This window comes from Mustela erminea, chromosome 7 (assembly GCF_009829155.1).
Source record: "Mustela erminea isolate mMusErm1 chromosome 7, mMusErm1.Pri, whole genome shotgun sequence".
Lineage (NCBI taxonomy): Eukaryota > Metazoa > Chordata > Mammalia > Carnivora > Mustelidae > Mustela > Mustela erminea.
This window is the reverse complement of record NC_045620.1, coordinates 30,712,205-30,732,691: the sequence shown is the minus strand read 5'-3', so window position 1 is coordinate 30,732,691 and position 20,487 is coordinate 30,712,205. Positions and strand designations below refer to the sequence as shown.

The 20,487-nt window shown below is 46.3% G+C and overlaps 1 protein-coding gene across 7 annotated transcripts in view; it reads left to right on the top strand.

Annotated features, from left to right (window-relative positions):
* SLC23A2 (solute carrier family 23 member 2) overlaps positions 1 to 20,487 on the top strand; it is a 130,139-nt gene that overhangs the window by 69,090 nt on the left and 40,562 nt on the right. For all 7 annotated transcript variants that reach the window (XM_032351346.1, XM_032351345.1, XM_032351341.1 and 4 more), the window contains 3 exons: positions 6,504 to 6,602; positions 13,409 to 13,525; positions 15,541 to 15,698. In XM_032351346.1, the coding sequence (XP_032207237.1) occupies positions 6,504 to 6,602; positions 13,409 to 13,525; positions 15,541 to 15,698 (374 nt within the window). The remainder of the gene's footprint in view (positions 1 to 6,503; positions 6,603 to 13,408; positions 13,526 to 15,540; positions 15,699 to 20,487) is intronic.

Genomic DNA, 20,487 nt, shown 5'->3' with positions numbered 1-20,487 from the left:
CAGGCAGACAGAATGGCAGGCAGAGGCAGAGGGAGAAGCAGGCTCCCTGCCGAGCAAGGAGCCCGATGTGGGACTCGATCCCAGGACGGTGGGATCATGACCTGAGCCGAAGGCAGCCGCTTAACCAACTGAGCCACCCAGGCGTCCCTCTTTAATAATCTTTTAAAAGGGGTTTGGGTAAAAGGCTGAGAAACACTAATCTTTTTTTTTTTTTTTTTTAAGATTTTATTTATTTATTTGACAGAGAGAGATCACAGTAGGAGAGAGGAAGGGAAGAGATCACAGAGAGAGAGGAAGGGAAGCAGGCCCCCTGCTGAGCAGAGAGCCCGATGTGGGACTCGATCCCAGGACCCTGAGATCATGACCCGAGCCGAAGGCAGCGGCTTAAACCACTGAGCCACCCAGGCGCCCCGAGAAACACTAATCTTGATTGATACCTCTGTTCTTTTTATTTATTTAATTTTTTATTTTAGAGAGCGCAAGTGCTGTGAGCCGGGGCGTGGGGGGTAGGGGCAGAAGGAGCGAAAGAGAGAATCCCAAGCAGGTTCCATGCCCAGCCTGGAGCCCGACTTGGAGCTTGATCCCATGACTCTGAGATCATGACCCGAGCCAAAATCAAGAGTCAGAAGCCTCACCGATTGAGCCACACAGGCTCCCTGATGCTGCTGACATTTTAATTGTAGATACGGATACTAGAGGAAATAATCTCGTGTGTGTGTGTGTGTGTGTGTGTGTAGGAGGGAAAGAATAATGCTACCTTCTTATTAAAAGAGTAGAAAACAGTTAATTTAGGGTACTTCATTTTTACTTTCAAAGTGAGTACGTAGAAAACAGCTCACTTAGTTATTGGACATGTGAGAGTGGTGGGTGACTTATACCACACCCCAAGCAGGTGATGGACTGAGCTCTGAACCTCTGATCAGAGGCACAAGGTTTCCCAGGTCCCTGTCCCCTTCCACTTGCAGGTGTCCTCAGCTGCCATTCACTGCCACTTTGTGTGAGTAACACAGGCTCGTTTGCTGTCGGTGTAAACGGACATTGCTGTGACACTGACCCTCAGCACTGCACTCCTCTATTGCGCCTGTCTCTCCTGCTTCCCATACGTTTGGCCGTCTTAGGATTACTGTTTAGAAACAAGTACATTAGCATTATTGTCTTTGTTTACTAGAAATAAAATACTTGAGTAAGAAAGACATGTTTACAGAATGATAGACACACTGTCCCACACAGAGACCACCTCAGCCTTGCATACTGGGGACAAACGCAGGCAGAGAAAACCTGCTTGATTCACAGCTGATGGAGTGATTCTATAATACTGGTGTAGCGGAAAAATTTAAAGCCATCAGGTCTGGTTTCAAATAGTTTTGGTTGGTGGGGAGAAAGGATATCCTGTTCCCAAAAATAATCCCCTCCCCCTTTTTAAAAATAAAAACTAGATCAGTTTCCTAGGATGAAAGATGCCAAGATGCGGTGTTACAGCCATGCTATGAATAACACAAAAGGAAACGTGTTTTATTACATTAAAGAGGCTTTCCAACTTGTGTTTTATTTCCCAGTTGAAGTAATATTTAGAGATTCAAATATGTGAAATTTTTTTAAATCCTTTTAAAAATCTGTGCTTTTCTGAAGAATGGATTTTAAATTTGATTTTTTAAAAAATTCACATTTAGAAAAAAGCCTAAAGTATCAGAATAGCTAATTTAGTAAACCAAAGGAAACATATTAGTAAAACAATGCAGTGTTTTATTTTTTCAGTCATGTTTGGTCGTTTCCTGCATGCACACACGGTGGAGGCGGCGGGTCAGGCAGGCGCCCTTGTGGGCGTCCCCACCTCCTGTCCCCCTCACCTCTCTCCATTGCCAGGTCTTCCTCTCCCTTCAGTAGAAACTTCATTCATCTGCTGCTTGCTCCAGAACCTCCCACCTTCCAGGACATGGCAGAGCGCTGGAGTAGGATGTGAGGGCGCCAGGGTGGAGGGCAGCAGTGCAGCTCTGGAACTGGAGGCTGATAGGGATGGAAGTTGGACTCTGAGGTCCTCAGGCATGGCTTGACCTGTGGAAAAATGTTAGAAATCATGGTGATTTAGGTCGGTCCTCTTTATAGTTAAATAAACATCCTGCACTGGCCTGGGAAAGTAAGCGTCCTGTGTGATTTCCAAGAATCAGCCACCTTTCTGATAGGTTTACAAACACTGCTCTTGTAACAGTTGGTTTCTCTGGCCCTGCCTGCACCAGCCTCTTTGGAACCAGGACTCACATCTGCCCAGGGCCCAGGCGATTGAACTGGACAGTGGCTGGGATGCCTTCCCCCCCGACCCTGACATTCAGTGCAGGGCTAGTGTGTTACCCGTCCGACTGTGGTGGTGTCTGCCTGGCACCCACACCCAGCAGCCACAATGCTGTGCTCCCATCCCGGCAGTCTCCAGGGGCATTAGGACCACATCCTTGCTCTCTCCCGAACCACATTACCTGTCCCAGAGCGCTGTTCACACCTTGGCCCAGGCTGCTGTCTTGCGTGCCCAGCAGCAGCTTCATTGAAGGTTTGCCTGCCTCTGTTCCCGTTGTCAAGCCCTGTACCGCACCTCGCCCTTCCACTCGCCTGCCGCCAGCAGAGCAGCCGTCTGCAGGGGCATCCTGTCGTGGCCCGCCTCTGCTTGCCCCTGCTTTGCAGCTCCCTGCGGGGGCCCCTTGTCTCCAGTCCGAATTCCTGAGCCTGGCACCTGTTGCAGGTGGCACCCCTTGGAGGCAGGGGTGGGGGTGGCGGTGGCATGCCAGGACTGTATCTTCATGGTCTGGGCACTGCAGGTGTTCAGACCTTTCGTCAAATGAATATGTGAATCTTTGCCTGGGCTGGGAAGCATTTGCATCTTATAGTACTTACCTCATTGTGAGAGAGAGTGTGTGTGTGTGTGTGTGTGTGTGTGTGTGTGTGGAGTAAGTCCGAAAAGGCGTGGGAATTGATAAATCCTGCCAAAATCTCCTGTTTCATGCCGATATATGAATTTAAAAAAATCATTGAGGTGAAATGCTCACAATTGGTTAGCAAAATTAACCACTTTAAAGCGAACAATTCAGTGATATGTAGCACGTTCAGTGTTGGGCAACCATCACTGCTGCCTAATTCTGAAACCTTTTCAACACTTTGAAGGAAGCCCTGTCCCCACGGAGCAGTTGTTCCATGGCAGTGGGCCATGTGTGCAGATGAAGGGGGTTTTAGCCAGGACAGGACGTTGAATCAGATCTGGGTTTTTTTGATGATTTAGTAACTGAGCGTTGTTGTAGTAGGAGAGTTCATCATGAGTGTGTGTACATCTTGGCGTCTCCGTGGGCTGAGCACTGCTGTGATAGGACTTGGAGCATGGCTCTGATAGTATGTTAGTGTTTCCTGTTGTAGACTTGAACTTGGCTGGGAAGGTCTGTCTTGCTGGCAGCTGGTTTTACGGGCAAACAAATGTCCCAAACCCAGGTAACTTGTGTAAAAAAGCTGTCGCATGACTTAAGAGGTAGTCCTAGAAATAAATCTTCAAGGTGCCGTAAGAAAACTCTGCTCTGTAAAAATTACGTACTAGTTAGTGCAGATCTCTGGCATTCTTTAAAGCAGCCTCAATGCTTAGGTTATCAGTCTGTATAAGAAGTTGAATTTTTCACTGCCTGATTTTTTCAACTATTTAAAAAAGGGGGGATTGAAATATCTTTGGACCACCTTAATCTACGCTGTGCTGCTTATTAGATCTTTTTTTTTTTAAAGATTTTATTTATTTATTTGACAGAGATCGCAAGTAGGCAGAGAGGCAGGCAGAGAGAGAGGAGGAAGCAGGCTCCCTGCCGAGCAGAGAGCCCGATGTGGGGCTCGATCCCAGGTCCCCAGGATCATGACCTGAGCCGAAAGCAGAGGCTTTAACCCACTGAGCCACCCAGGCGCCCCTGCTTATTAGATCTTTAGTCGTTATAATTTCTTCCCCATTCCAAAAAGTAGTTGTCTTCATTATAGGTAGTTCCAGAATACATAAAGGGAAAAAGATGAAAATGGCCCCACTGATTAAAGACAACCACAGTTAATACTTTGGTGGACATCTTTTTTATTGTTTGTTTAGAAAGGGTTGGCCCGGTGATGGGTATTAAGGAGGGCATGTATTGCATGGAGCACTGGGTGTTATACGTAAACAGTGAATCTTGAATCACTAACAAAAACTAATGACGTACTTGTATGGTGACTAATGTAACATAATAAAATATAAAAAAAAAATTTTTTTTAAAAGGCAGCAAACAAATAACTCAAAAATACATGCCAATTATAAAAGACCCAAATGTTAAAGGAGGAGTGGGAATAAAAAATGAAAGGTGTGCCCATCATTAGTCCTTGTCCCTAGGGTAGCCTTCCTATCATTGGTTTGGAGTCTTTCTACATCCTTTCCCAACTGTTCAAAACAGGGAGGTTAGTAAGATTTTTTTAAAAAGCATAATTAGGATAATTCTAGGCTATTTTGTGACTTTTTTTTTTAAAGATTTTATTTATTTATTTGACAGACAGATCACAAGTAGGCAGAGAGGCAGGCAAAGACAGAGGAGGAAGCAGGCTCCCTGCTGAGCAGAGAGTCTGATGTGGGGCTTGATCTCAGGACCCTGGGATCGTGACTTGAGTGGAAAGCAGAGGCTTTAACCCACTGAGACACCCAGCACCCCTATTTTGTGACTTTTTAAAGAAGCAATATTTTTTGGAGTTCTTTCCTTGTTAGTACCTTAGTTTATTTTTTCTTTTTTAATGGCTTTTTCTTTCCAGTCACATTATTTTTGAAATCAGTATCTTATATCTCACAATGTTTATCTTTATTTTTCTCCCATTGGTTGTAGTGTCTTTTTTTTTTCTTTTTTGAACATTTAGGTTGTTTCCAGGGATTCAGCATTTTAAATATCAGTCATCAGTCTTGAATGCACATACCATTTGCATGGATATTTCTGGAGGGATAAGTTTCTGTGAGTGCAATTGCTGGGTCCAAGAAGATGCCTATTTTGTTCTGGTGCTAACTTACCCTCCAGAAAGGCCAGTCCACCAAGAATGTAATCTCTCTGATAACTGAGAGTAGCTTTTCTCCCTACACCCTGGTCAACAGCAGATTCATCTTTTAAAATATCCCCCTAATTTATGTTAAAAAATGAAAATTTTAAAAATTTCATTTCTATAATTTTAAATGAGGTTGGACAGCTAATCAGATTAAATATTTAATAATTAAATAATAATTTAATTATTAAATATTTTAATATTTAGATATTTAAGTTTTTTCCTGTGAGTTGTAGATTCCTGTCAGTTGCCCATTTCCTGTGGATTGTTTTATTGATTTGCAGGTATTTACCAACTACTGATACCGACCTTTGTGGCCTATAGTCGTTGCGCTGGACTGTCTTTTACCCCATCACTGATTTTTTACTTCTCTTTAATATACTTTACAATACCAGATGTTAAACTTTTTATGTACTTTGTCTTTTTTTCTCTATATTTTATTTTATTTTATTTTATTTTTTTTTAAAGATTTTATTTATTTATTTGACAGAGAGACATCACAAGTAGGCAGAGAGGCAGGCAGAGAGAGAGAGAGAGGAGGAAGCAGGCTCCCTGCTGAGCAGAGAGCCCTATGCGGGACTCGATCCCAGGACCCTGAGATCATGACCTGAGCCGAAGGCAGCGGCTTAACCCACTGAGCCACCCAGGCGCCCCTCTCTATATTTTAAAAATAAAGTTGTGCTGCTATTCTTGCATAGTTATTTTTCAGTACCAATTTTTCAAGATAGATCGCTAGAAATGGAGCCATTTGGCTAAAGAGTAAAAATATTTTAAGATTGCTACAGGCTTCCAAGACCTAAGATGACTCCATTTGCCTCATCAGGGCAGGCACATGTGACAGTGGTGATGAATTCTGGTCCTTACTTTGAGGGCCCAGAAACTAGATTTTGTCAGCATGAACAGCCCCGACGCCCATCCAGTGCCACCCGTTACTGCCTGCCTGCGCCTGTGGTGGCAAGCTAGTTTGTATAGTAACCACAGTGTGAAACGTCAGCCTGTTGGGTTATGAGCAGTGTGTATTGCTTCTCCCGGGGGATGCCGCTCAGAATCCTCATCATGCGGTGACTTGGGAAGGGATCTTGACCGAGGCAGCATAGGATGCTTTCCCCCCACCCCCACCAGAGTCTGCGGCTCCAGCGCCCCACTACGCCTCCTGGGAGTCAGGGGGCACTCCCAGGGCTTTCTGGGGTCGCTCCATTTCCGGCCTCCCCTGTAGGACCTGCAGTGCACTGCTTGCCGCTGCCAGAAACACACACAGTTGCTGAGGCAGTGCACACTTGTCCAGGGGTTCTTTTAAGAAAACCTGAAACTCGGCCGATTTGGTAGGCAGAACACACACGGCTCAGGTCTGTTACGAAGATTATAAAAGGCGTCTGGGGAGAATGTTACCACACAGCGCAGCGATGTGCCGTGAAGCAGCCTATAAATGAAGTGCTTCTCTGCAGGTGGTGATAAATGGAGGTGCCACGTCCAGCGGGGAACAGGACAATGAAGACACCGAACTCATGGCAATCTACACGACGGAAAACGGCATAGCAGAAAAGGTACCCCCTGGGCTCAGCCTCCTCTCCGTGTCCCAGGCCTGCTGCAGGGCGTGGCTGTCTTTCCTGGGGACTCCTCTCCATGCCTCTGACTGGGTGTGTTCTTTTCACAATGGAAATAGAAGGGATGAGGAGGAGTGGAAGTGACTTAATTGTCTTGATGGCAGTTAAGGTGAGACCCATATAGAAGTCCTTACTTTTAAAGACCTCAAGCATGATGCTGAGGGAGGTGGTTCAGAGTGTGAGTCTGGACTCAGCTCTGGGTGCTACTGTGACCCAGATCCCCGGGGGGAATTACTTAAGCTCTCTGGGTATCAGGTGCCTCAACTCCAAAGAGGGAATAAAAATGTTAGTGTCTGTTCAGTTTGTTAGGATTAGATGAAATAGTAACATAGGTGGTTATTAGTGTTGTGCCTGGTGCTATTCTGTTGTGGTAAACGAGAATAAGAGAAGCCAGTAGATCTTGCATAGCATACATTTAAAAATGACCTAGCACCGATACTTTAGAATGTTTTATAATGTATTAATTGGATATTATTGCCACATTAGTGGCATTAGAAGATTTCATATTCCTCACTCCTGTCTTTCAGGAGATGATTTGGATAATGGGAAAACTCAGATTGAAACTGTCTTTGAGAGTATTAAATATCCTTAGTTAAAGTACTTAAAGCTTTATTAAATTGTTTCATAATTTAAAAAAAGAGAAGCCTGTGGATGGCTTATGTAGACTGTGACAATGAACAGAGTGATAGAAATCACATGCTGAGATGGGAAAATCTTTTTTTTTTTTTTTTTTTTTTGCCTCCTCCCATCTCTTTGAGGTCAGTATATATGAACCTATTCACAGGGGCCAGCAGAGACCTACCCAAAGAGGGTCCAGATGTCTTGATTTATTTTTTCCCTTTTTTGGGGGGGGGGGTCGGTCACTATGGCTAATTCATGAAAAGTGACATATTTACAGGTTTCACGACAGCTCTAAAACATCTCAACTTCATTTGAGTTTTACTTGGTAGACTTTTATTTTTTAATTTTTAATTTTTTATTTTTAGAGAGAAAGGAGGGTGAGGTAGAGGGAGAAGGAGGGAATCTTAGGCAGGCTCCATGCCCAGTGCAGAGCATGACCCCGAGGTCGTGACCTGAGCTGAAATCAAGAGTCAGACACTTAAAAGACTGAACCATCCAGGCCACTCCAATTTGGTAGACTTTTAAAGCACATTTTATTTTCACTGTGAAAATTTACTAATTAGTTTCTATAATGTAATGTAATTCTAGAACAGTTGTATTTTTTTAAGGTAAGCTGTGCAACTACTATGGGGTTTGAACTCATAACCCTGAGATTGAGAGGTGCATGCTCTACTGACTGAGTCAGCCAGGCGACCCTGGATGGTACTTTAGGTAATGTTCACTTAGTATTCTAGATAGTGTTCACTTAATATTCTAGAAACAGACCACTAGAAAGTCGATGCCTGCAAATAGTACCCAGCCTGGGTATTAGCACTGGAAGTTTACAGTGTCATCACTAAAATGATAAAGAACAAGGACGTTAATATTGAAATTCTAGAATAATCAAATTTTTCTGCTTGTGGTTTTTGTCCATTTTTGGCTGTCTTGGCCAGTATTGCTTTTTGGTCAAGCTGTTATAAATTTGGTCAGTCTATTATAAATTTTATGGAGGCTTATTAGATTCATGCTGAGATGTTAAAATTCCTGTGGTCTTGGATTCCAAAGTGGTCCTCAGAGTGCAGGAATTCAAGTAGCCACTGTTGACATGTTGGCCGATGCCTACGTCCGCAGCTGAGATACAGCCCACGGAGCAGGATCTGGGCAGGGAGCCACCGCCCAGCCTGCTTGGGTCTCAGTATCCAGTGCTACATCTTGTAGTAGAGTGCTTCTGAATTCATAGACTCTTTCGGCTGTATCCATTTTTTGTGTACTGGGCCCTTAATCAGAGTCACCAGAATTTCCAGGGTATAGGCTGTCATGATTTTGGACTCCCTCCTACATTATCCAGGAAACGATGGTCATCTTTTGAAATGAATAACAACGAGCATTAACACTGAGGGCTTTTTAACATCTCTGGCAGTACCTTCTACTGATTCTAGTGAACTGTTGGCAGGAAGAATGTCTGGCTCATTTATGCTAGACATTTATTTGCCTGTTTGAAAATCTTTTTCACTGTCTAAACTTTGAAACATTCGTATTTCTTTGAGTACTAGGGAGAGAGGATATCTTTCTGTTTCACTGGCTGCTTTTCTTTATGAAATGACAGGTTTCGGGGGAAGAGCTGTCATGTATTGAATGGTGCTAATGGTCCAGACCTTGGGCTCTATGATTCAGGCAAGGGGCCACTGTTAGTCCTCACCACAACCCAATTAGAGAGGTGCTATCACAATTCGTGTTTTAGAGAAAAAATGAAATTTAGGCCCTCTGCTGTCTTGAATTCATGCAAAGAAAACTTCAGAGGATACTACCCTGTGGGATCTTGCTTTTTCAAGGGCATGGAAAGGCTGTGTCTTGAACACTTGACCATGAAGTAACACTGGAACCTTGCAGGAGAGACAGGATGAGTGGGGGCCAGAGAGATCACCCCACATGTTCTCCATATTCATGTTTGTTTTCCTAATTATAGCAAGCTGTTAGTTGTTATGTATTTTCTTATTTTATACAAAACTTGACTTCTGGTATCTCTTAATACTCTTGAGCTCCTTATAGTAAATGCTGGTTAATATGGTGGTAGCTACAAGATACCCATCTTGGAATGTACTCAAAGGGATTTATTCATGAAAGGGACCAGAAGGATTAATGCCTTGAGTCCCAGACCATGAATCTTTAAGACCATAGCATTGAGACCCACGCCCAGTACATTCTGAACTTGACCTTGGTATTACTGGGATTCCTCTTTGGGGGATGTTGAAGGAATTGAACTTTGTTTATAGTGAGGGTATTTGGAACAGGAATGAAGTAACTACAAGTAAACGGTTTAGTTGTTCCCATTGAAATATCAGCAATTTGTTGTTTTACAGTGTTTACAGCAGCACGTGAAGTGGTTGCAGCAGTATTGGGCAAAATATGTTTATAGCATGTGTGTTTACAGCAGCACATGAAGTGGTTGCAGCGGTATTGGGCAAATCACTATTAATCACAATTTCAGAGAGTCCATTGTTTCTGGCAATTTCTAAGCAGCAACCCTGCTCTTCCTGGGAGGCTGTGTAGCATGGTGGCAAGTGCAGCCTTTGTGGACAGCCTGTGTGTTCAACTGCTGGGCGACCTGCTTGGCTCCTAAGGGTCTCTACCTCCTCATCTATAAAATGGGGTTATTATGACGTGTGACTTCCTAGGTCCCTTGCATGGGGGACCGGAGAATGTAAAACAGCATGAGGTTTTTAGGAAGCAGAGATTGCCAAAATATGGAACTAGTTACAAGTGAAGTAGTTATAATGTGTACCCACTTGAATATCCCACTGGCTTGGCACTGGGGTCTTTTGCTGCCCATTGTTTCAACAGCTGGGTGGTTGCAATGGTTACCAAGCTTGTTAAATAGAAGATGAACCTATTTTTTTTTTAATTTTTTATTTTTTATAAACATATATTTTTATCCCCAGGGGTACAGGTCCGTGAATCGCCAGGTCCACACACCCCACAGCACTCACCAAAGCACACACCCCCACCAATGTCCATAACCCCACCCCCCTTCACCCAAGCCCCCTCCCCCCAACAACCCTCAGTTTGTTTAGTGAGATTAAAAGTCACTTATGGTTTGTCTCCCTCCCAATCCCATCTTGTTTCATTTATTCTAAAGATGAACCTATTTTTGTAATGTTGAGATTTATTTTTAAAGTTAAAGACCTTTTAAACTTTCAATCCTTGTGGATTCTGTTTAAAATTAAGGTACCAGCAGTTCTTGAAAAAGGAAGTTCCCTTGGAATAGATTAGAAAAGAATACAGCATTGGTAATGTTTGAAGCTGGAGAGAGATTTGGGGTTGGTATTCCATATTTCCACCTTTGTATATGCTTGGAAAATTGTGTAGTACAAAGATAAGAGAATAATTGAGTCATACCTTGTTGTTGCTACTCTTTGGTTCTCTGGTGTTGATTTTGGCTGTGGAGAAATTGGGCCAGTCTTGTTTTCTTCTTTTTATCAGCATCTTGGTCTTTTTGCCTGTTTTTTGGATTCTTTGTTTATCTTTGATATTCAGTAACTTTACTTAGATATGTTTTGATGTTGACTATTCTGGGTCAGTGTTTTTTGGCACTTGGAGTATTTAGCATTAAGGACCCTTTTATTTTAGGAAAGCTGTCTTAAATTCTGTCTTTATTTTTTGTTTCAGTCTATTCTTTCGGTTTTCTTATTTGAGGGACGTATTTTGGATCTCTTTTGCTAGCCTTTGCTAGCTATCCTTTCTCTCTAATCATTTTTTTTTCTGATGTTGTTTGATTTCTTTTTTTTCTCCCACTTCCAGCCTGTGACCCTTAGTTTGTTACTCATATCTGTTTTCTCTTATGCTCCTTCATGTGCACTTTTTATTCCTTTTCTTAAAAAAAATTCTGTCAACATGTTTTATTTCCCTTTGTTTTTAAATTTCTGTTTTAAGGTCTTTCTTAATGCAGTTGATTGTTTTATTGGGTTTTCAAAATATCTGAGTCTCAGCAACATTGGTGGTATCATGGCTACCTTCCAGAATATCTGAATAGTTTTTCGTTAATTCATTGAGTTAATTCATTGGTGGGTTTTTCTAATTTGTAAACATATCCGTTAGTTCTTGGAAATTTTATTATTTCTTAAATTCATTTTTATATTACATTTTAGACTTTTAAAAGCTTATTCTTTTTTTTTTTTTTTTTTTAAAGATTCATTTGAGAGAAAGTGTGTGTGTGAGAGAGACAGAGAGTTGAGCGGGAGGGGCAGAGGGAGAGGGAGAGGGAATCTCAAGCAGTTTGAGTGCTGAGTGCGAAGCCCAATGCAAGGCAGATCCTATGACCCATGAGTTCATGACCCGAACTGAAACCAAGAGTTGGACATTCAATTGACTGAGCCCCCCAGGTACCCCTAGACACATTCTTAAGAGCAGGATTCTCCTTCTCCCTCCCCACTCTGCTCCTCCCTGCTCACTCACTTTTTCTCCCTCCCTCTCTGTCTCAAATGAACAGAAAAACTTAAACAAACCAAAAAACCCCAGGCTATTCCAAGGATTAACAGGCTGTCTCCCAATTGCCAGGCAAGGACCTAGCCATTTTTTTCTTTTTTAAAGATTTTATTTATTTATTTGACAGAGAGATCACAAGTAGGCAGAGCTGCAGGCAGAGAAAGAGGGCGAAGCAGGCTCTCCACTGAGCAGAGAGCTTGATGTGGGGCTCGATCCCAGGACCCTGAGATCATGACCTGATCCAAAGGCAGAGGCTTAACCTACTGAGCCACCCAACCACCCCCCAAGCCATTTTTTTGCAATGTGTGAGGGCTTGGACAACCCAGACCTGCTGAATTAACCCTTTCCTGCACATTAGTGCATACAACACTGTTCACACCCATGTGTTTTCTCTACCACCCCACCAACAGATTTTTTAAAGGCACACGTGATCCATTTTAACTTATTCAGGAATGCAGATCTGCCACTATCTTGTTTAAAATGGAAGGAAAAGTTCTCTGAAAGGTCAACCTCAGTTCTCGTTTGGATTAGCTCAAATGTCAACTTACATCAGACATTTATTTACCCTTAGGCTTTAAAAGGTGAGGCTGAACTGCCTCACTTCCTTTGTTCAGTGGTATTTGGGCCCCAAATCCTTGTCTGCCTCTGCACAGGAAATCGATTGACGAACAGGGAGTCAGTGTCTTTCTGTGGACCATATCCATGGACAAGAGGGCACAAGTGGGGCTAGATAATGTCAGAAGGTCATCATCCTTTTTTGTGAAACATCTTTTACTTTTTCCTTTTAGGCACTTTTTTTAAGTTACAAAAGACTTAATGTGCCCATCTCGGATTCTAAGAAATTGTTCATAGAGTTTTAGAACCCAGAGCAGTTTTGAGGGTACATGAGAGAACTTGAGGTTATCTTGAGTTTTCTGTTTAGCTGAGAAGTAATGTAGACGTCAACTGAATATGTCTAGACTATAATCTAAAGTGTCCAGTCTTTGTGAAGATTTTGGCTCAAAAAGCATACAACACTTAATGTTTTTAGAAGTCTGTAGTAATGGGGAGGGGGAAGGAAAGGAAAAAACCCTGTCCCCTAAACTATCAATATATCTTTAGTCTGTTTTTAAACAAAAATTGAAATCCTACCTGTGTCCTTTCGAATTTTACTTTTCACTCGCCATGTGTCAGAGCGGCTGTGTTTTGATAGGAGGGTGTAGGACTTTGTTTTGAAGTTCAGCGATCTTTCTCCTTGCGGGGATGAGAAGGGTAGAAGGGACAGATTAGTGCTCTTTGTCTGAAAGTGGTTAGCGTTTTAAAACATTTTCTTCCTTTGAGGCACCACTCGAGAACTGCTCATGCCAAGGCATCCTTTTATGGGGTCAACCAGGGAACATCCCTCTCTGTGTAGGGCCCCCTGGGCTTGGAGAGAAACCCTGAGCAAGCTGGGTGCTCTTGGGGATGAGTCTGTGACAAGGGATACCGAGCCCCCAAACTCTGAGGACTGGTTGTCTCGCTGAGTGTGTTGAGCATTGCATCAAAGGCAGCCAAGGCTGATTTTTGCAAGAGCATGTCCACCACTTCATAAAGTTGTTTCTCAGTAGTAGTGGCCTGCTCTGAGCTGAGTGTATTCCTGGTCCTTGCTTCTGTTAAATAATGCCTTTTCTCCCTGTCACTCACAGAGCTCTCTTGCCGAAACCCTGGATAGTACTGGCAGTCTAGACCCCCAGAGATCGGACATGATTTATACCATAGAAGATGTACCCCCCTGGTACCTGTGCATATTTCTGGGGTTACAGGTAAGATGGCTCCCTTAGAATGTAACTACCAGCAGATGTTCAACTTGTCTGTCTGGATTCTTTAAAAATTCAATTTTGATTTTTATTTATGGACAACTTTATTATAAATTTCTATTTTAACAATGGCAACTGGGACTCATTAGCATCCGTTTCATAGTAGTGGAAGGAAGAAAAGAACAGGAGGAAGAGGTGGACGCAGGCATGAAAGAAGGAAAACTCTCAAGGAATGAGCAGACGAGTGATGTGGCAGGAAAGAGGAAGGGCCGGTGAGGTAGAGAAAGAGGGGAGAATGCAGGGAGGGAGGGAGGAGTTTTGATCTTCACTCCTGGTCATGTAGTCCAGTCGTGGTCAGTTCTGCTGTGCAACAGGGGTGACACCAACAAGTGCCCTGTTGGCCGGGATGCACATAGGAGGTTTCAGTCTTCTCTGCATGGGAAGGGAGACCCGCTGTCATAGAGGCTTTGTCTGCCGCGGACTGCCGTGGGAACACAGTGGGCAAGCCACCAGATGCTGGGAGACCAGGCGGGTGGTGACCCAGCTTGACGCGGGCCCTGCATCTTGGGTGTTTTTCTCCCCTCTCTCTGTACCCTTTTCCCACTTAGGGGTTGGTGGGAGGCCCAGAGGCCCTGACGCCCTGGCCTGTATCTGCCTTGGTTGTTTTAGCCCGGACTCTGTTCTGAGGTTTGACTTCCTTTTTTCCTTTCTCAAGTTGGAATGGGTTGTTCCACCTGAGGTATTTCAGATGCTGAGAAAAATCGGTCCCAGTGCACCCCAGACACGTGTAGTCACTTGGAGGAGGGGAAGTCTCTGCAGACATCTGATGCTTTGGTCTGGTTCCCAGAACCCTCAGCACCTCTGTCCCCACCTCCCACACGGGCATCAAAGCAGCTGGTTACCCGGACTGAAAGGTGTCTAGTAAAGGAGGAGTCACAGCCAAAGGAGCTAAGTTGCCTTTAGCTTGGGCTGAGTATCCTGAATCAGATTCAGGAAACTCACTTTTGGAAATGTTTATATTACATATGTCTTTAGAAGTATTCCCTGGTCTTATAGGATCAGGAAACCTTGCATGTGTCATGCCTTTCTTGATGATCTGCAGTGCTCTTAAGCTTATGAGCAGCTCTGCAAAGTCCCAGACAGGAACGTTCTGTTCCCCGTCTGGAACACCTCACAGTGTTGCATAGTGGAGTGTCGGGCGTTAGGCAACCTATTCTGGCAAATGAGAGCAGAGACGGGAAACTTGGGAAGGGAAGTAGGAAGTTTGCAGATCAGAAGAGGGACCTGAACAGACAGACCTCTGGGAGGAAGGGAAGTGAGCAGCGAGTGCCCGGAATGTCCCACCAGGGGCCAAAAGCGGGGCCTAGGTCCCAAAGGAGGAATGGGGGATGGGCACTTTCTGGAGGGTTCCCACAGCTCCCACACACCCATAACCCTTTCCTGATGGTAGTCAAACAATGCCAGGCCCTAGAAAAAGATGGGAAACACCCTGTGCGTAGACGCTTGTGTAACTTTGACCCACAGACTGGAGAGAATTTAAGAAAAAATAAATAAATAAAAGGGAGACAGATGATCTCAAGAATATATATGTAGAATGCCACGTGAAATATTGGCAAATCACACCCGAGAAGAAAAACCTAGCATGACTGCTGAGGGCTTGTTTTAAGAATAGTTCCATGCAACACAATTTGTGCCAACAGATTAGAGGAAAGGGATCTCAGATCTTAGTAACTGATGCTAAAAAAGCATTTGAACAAAGCAGGTGTTCCCAGTCAGAGTTCTGTAAATAAACCTCACCTGTGCAGGCCGGGCTCGGTCGAGCCATAGACAGGAAACTGCCAGGAAGGAGAAGCGCTAAAGAAGGGAGAGGATGTGCTACAGGGTAGGCATATGTACCCTGAACACCAGAGAGTCTTCCTGTGGGCTGTTGTTCACAAACAGCCGGGGCTCCGGTTCGGATAGGATCGGACAGAAACACGAGGAAGCGCTCCTCTCTCCCCAACCCCTCCTGTCGCCCACAGCACTACCTGACGTGCTTCAGTGGCACCATCGCCGTGCCCTTCCTGCTGGCCGACGCCATGTGCGTGGGCTACGACCAGTGGGCCACCAGCCAGCTCATCGGGACCATTTTCTTCTGCGTGGGAATCACAACCTTGCTGCAGACAACGTTTGGATGCAGGTGAGATTGGGGTGTTGAATTGGGGTGCTGAAGCCCCCTGAGGCATGGAGTGAGGCCACTCACTCAGGGCTGCTTGGAAGGACTAGCTGGAGCTGGCGGGGTGGGGAGCATTCTAGTGGCCATGGTCAACCCCCCAACCCCCACCCCCGTGTTTCTTTTCTTGGTGGAGGGCCCAGCCTCTCTTCCCCAGGCGGGCAAGCTGGAGACTCAGACTCACTCTCCTCTCCTTCCGGGTCCCCAGTGGGCAGGTCTCATTCTCTCCAGTATCCCCTTCCTGTCCCCCTTCCTTTAGTTCAGACCTAACTGCTCTGCTCGTGCCCACTGGTTTCCCTGCCTCCAGGGTGGCTCTGCTCTCCACTCTGTGCTCCCCCTGCCCATCTTGCTCCCGTTGCATCTTCCCCTGGGCTGCCTGCCAGGCTGTAGCCCCACTCCCCGTTCAAAGTCTGACCACTCCCACCCTATAGGCTTCTCCCTTGCTCTCTGTCCCACCACCCTGCCGTGGGCTGGCCTCTGAGCCCTGCACTTGCTTTGGGCTGAGCTCCTCCCTGAGCCCGCTGTTTCTCCTCCTATGCTTGTGCTCCCCAGCCACCAGTAAACCCTGCTTATCCTCCCGGCTTGTCCCTCCCCCTCTGTGAAGCACGCCTGTGTCCCCAAGGCTTCTGTTGTTGCCTCCTCTGAATCCCCACACATGCATCTCGTGTACAGTCTTCTGATGTGGCTCTTAGTCCACTCTGTCCTTTTTTGTTTTCATGTCTTTTCCCATGGGATTGTGCTCCCCTCGGTGCCAGGGCTCTGGCTGGTTCACCTTGCATCCCCAGCCCCCAGCTCAAATGGGTATGGAGCTGGCACGAGAAGGAAAAGAACCGTCCTTGCCTGCCTCCTTGTGCGGGCCGCTCATTCCTCTGCTCTCTGCTCTTCCACCCTCATCACAGTTCAGCCTCCTCCTTCGCCCCCGGCTCTGCTCTCGGCCTGGAGCCTGCTGCAGCAGGACCCTCTGTCCCCAGTGGAAGGGCAGCAGATTACACTCGGGAGTTCTGTCCCCTGCTCTGTCAGAGACAGCCTGAGGAGGGCTTTGCCTTCTCTGCCGGGGGAACAAGAACAAGAAGCTACAGAGGGCAGCTTGAGACTCGTGAACTGTATTCTGAGGAGTCTGAACCCTCAGGGACCTCCCGAGGGTTGCCCTTACCTGGGGACAGGAGAAATACGGGAAGGTCTGTGAGCAGAGTTAAGGTGTTCTGATTGGCCTTGCAGGCTGCGTCCTGGGAAGGGATAGGGCAGCTTCCTGGCAGGTCTGTGGATGGATAGAAGGCTGTGGGGGTGCCCAGCTCTTGGAGTTGTCCAACCCCAGCCCCTGAAAGCCTGCCTGTAGCCACCACTCTGAGCACCTCCCTTACCCCAGGGGGATGGTCTCCTTAGAGGACCTGTGAGGGGAGGGGCAGGGTGTCATTGACCTGTGAGAGGGAAGGGATGTGTTCTGGGCATTCCAAGGAGGACTTGAGTTATTTTCTTAGAGCCAGGTAGATAAATTTGGTTGGGAGCATCTTTCAGTCCTTTGAGAAAGCATTCGAGGTTCTGTATTTCAAATCCAGAGTGTATTAAAAAGCTTTTGTTGACTGACTCGGGAGCCTTACCTTCTATACAGGCCATTGGTTCTTTGGCAGGGTGGCTGGGGATTGTTCTTTTTCTAAACAGCTGACGCCTTGGGGAACTCGTTGCACAAACCATCTGTAAAACTGGGCAGTGCTTACAGTTGAGATTGCTAGTTGATCTGAAGAGTGAAGATTGCTGATTGATCAGAAGAGTGGAAGCATATGTCTTTAGTGTAGTAAAATATGCAGTGTGCAGCTCTGCACTGGTCTTATGCCAAGGAGGCTAGTCCTGGCTGACAGTTGAGCCTGGCAGCCGCAGGCACAGTTGCCTGCTGGTGAGACAGAAGTGGGGGGGGGGCCTTTGGGTGAGGGCAAAGTGATGGGAGGGCACCCATTCAGGACCCCCTTACCCCTTACCCATCTTGGGGCACAAGAGACCTAAACAGAACAGCTTGGGTCTATGCACCCACCCCCTAGCAGCTGAGCCGAGAAGGAATAGGAGAGGGCTTTGAAATACCTGCTGGGATTGCTTGGGGACCCAGCCTGTAGAGCTGCAGTAGATGTGCGCATGCAAACATTTGTGTGTGCACTAAGTGCCTGTCTGCACCCTGTGCCCAAGAGGCGTGGTGAGTGTGGCTTTCTTTGCTCAGTTTCATGGTGGGAGCGTTGTGTCGGGGAAGCCCCACCCATGTCCTTGGGAGGTGTGGGAAGCCGTGGGTCCCATCCTCACTGTGGTGTGGCTGCGTGCCTAGCTATAGATTGGGAGGTGGGTGTCTGTCTGCCAACCGTGTTAGTGAATGTGTGCAACTGGGGCAGGACAACGTGTGTTGAGGTGCTTTCATGTGGTTTCGTCTTGGGATGTGGATTTTCTGTGGCTGTCACAGTGTGGTGGTGTCCATACTCTTAACGTGGGAAAAAAGAGGAGGAAAGTACTGACCTGTTCCAGCAGATAGGCAGCGAACAGTCTGTGTGGGAGGCCCCAGGTGCCTGGACCCAGCTGTGCGAGTTGCTGAGATGAGCATGTGCTATGAGGCTTACGGGACAGCCACCTGCACCTTTGGGGATTTGAAGGGAGAGTCCTAGGAGAGGTGGTAGCATGTGAGATGGGTCTTGATGACTCAGTGGGCTCCTGGCCCAGGAGGGTTGAAGGAACTTCCATCCTGGGCAGGGAAGGGGCAAAGTCAGGAGGTCAGCCTGATGAGGCCTCCCCCTTGACCAGAGGCCAGGCTGTGGGCCAGTCTCTGATGCTTGGGTGTTCTCAGTGGGACAAGAGAGCTTGCTTGGGCTCCACTGGCGGGGCACTTGCCTACTGGGGCTGCGCCTTGAAAGACATTACTTGGATATAGTGTGGAGAGGGTGATGGGCCAGATTCAGGGGACCAGGGATATCTAGGAGAAAGACAGTGGGATTCATGCAAGGATTCTGGAGGGGAAATAGGAAGGAAAATGTTAGAGGTTTCAGGGTCCCTGTGTGGAGCTAGCCAGGGGCCAGTGGGGAAAGACAGATGGAGACAGAGTGTGTGTACGTGTGTGTTTTTCAGGGTTGAATGATGAGTTCAGCTGTAGCCTGCGTTCTGGAAGTCCATTCCTGCTTTTGATCCTAAAGTGGAAAGAAAAACACGGGTGTGCCTTGGTGTGTGTTGATTATTAAAGAATATGATTGGATGAATTTGAATCAGCTGCCTTTGGGTCTGGGGAGAATTGAGGGAGCAACCCACCCCCCAGTGTCACCCCCTCAGGCTTCTGGCCCTTCTTGCACTGGGTTAACTCTTGCTCTCCTCTGTGCTAGCAGCACTGTTTTCGTGCCTGGGATCCTTGCTGCTAGTGCTGTGGATTCCAACTCTGCAAAGCCTTAAGCTGTTATTGATACATTCGTTTCAGTGTTTGTACACTGTATATTTGAGGGCCTGCTGAGCACAGGTGAACTGAGATGGTGAGGGGTGTTTCCCCCTTCCTGCCTGGCTGGTCACCACCTCTGAGGTTTGTTTGCTGCACCTATATATTCAAGTGTTCTATCTCCTCTGCATCTCCCCACCCTTCACCCCTCCCACTAGAGAACTGACTTCTCTAATCCCTGCTCTTTCCCTTCTTCCTCTGGGCCCCAAGGGGCAGGGCTCCCCTCTCCAGTGGAACCACTTCCTATGCCCTTGGCCCATTTCCTGTAGGTTGAGTGAGAGAAGAGCAGAAATCCAAACAGTGGCCACATATCCCCCTGCCTCCCCTACACAGCCCCTCCTCCCATGTTTCCCCGGAGCAAGGCAGGCCTAGGACCTCAGCGTGAGGAGCCGTCCATGGTACTGAGATACCCGGCTCCACCCGGCTCCTACTCAGGATGGGGTGGAGGAGGGGCCTCCCAGGGTCTGTTCCAGAGGCTCCCCAAGGCCATGCTGCCGGCGCTGACCCAGATAAAGGTGGGATGCACGTGTCAGGTGTTTAGTTGTGTGTGGTTAATTTGGCAGTGCGGTGATGCTGCTTTAATGGATGAGTAACACTAAAAGTGAAGTATTACTGTTCTAAGGAAAACTAACAGGATTGCAACTAATAAAGGTAATCGATCTACTTTTTAAAAAAATCAGGGTGTTGGATATTTTATTTTATTTTAAAGATTTTATTTATTTATCTGACAGAGATCATAGTAGGCAGAGAGGCAGGCAGAGAGAGAGAGAGGGAAGCAGACTCCCTGCTGAGCAGAGAGCCCAATGCGGGGCTCCATCCCAGGACCCTGAGATCATGACCCGAGCTGAAGGCAGAGGCTTAACCCACTGAGCCACCCAGGCACCCCCTTGTTGGACATTTTAATGATGAACTGTAATCCTGTGGGCAGTCAGAACCTACAGTACTTGGTGTAAAGCATTAGCTGAAGGCAGGTGGCAAATAATGGTTTCTTTTCCCATCACACATGGGGGAGTGCAGCAAGCACAGGAGGTTAGAGGGACCCGCTCAGCCCTCTGATTTGGAGCAAATGACCTCCCCAGCTCTGTTTCCTTTTGTGAAAAGGAGAGGTGGCTCTTCTGAAGGTGGCCTGTAGGTGACATTTTGCCATTATTGTGCAAATAGATTATTACAAGCTTCCTAAAGTCCATCTGAGACTTGATAGAGAATGAGTCCTTGAAAGATCTTACAGTTCTGCTGGATGCTCACTATAGGCCGTGAAGGATCATTTTAACAGACTCACGTATTTACTTCCGGATCACCACAGGA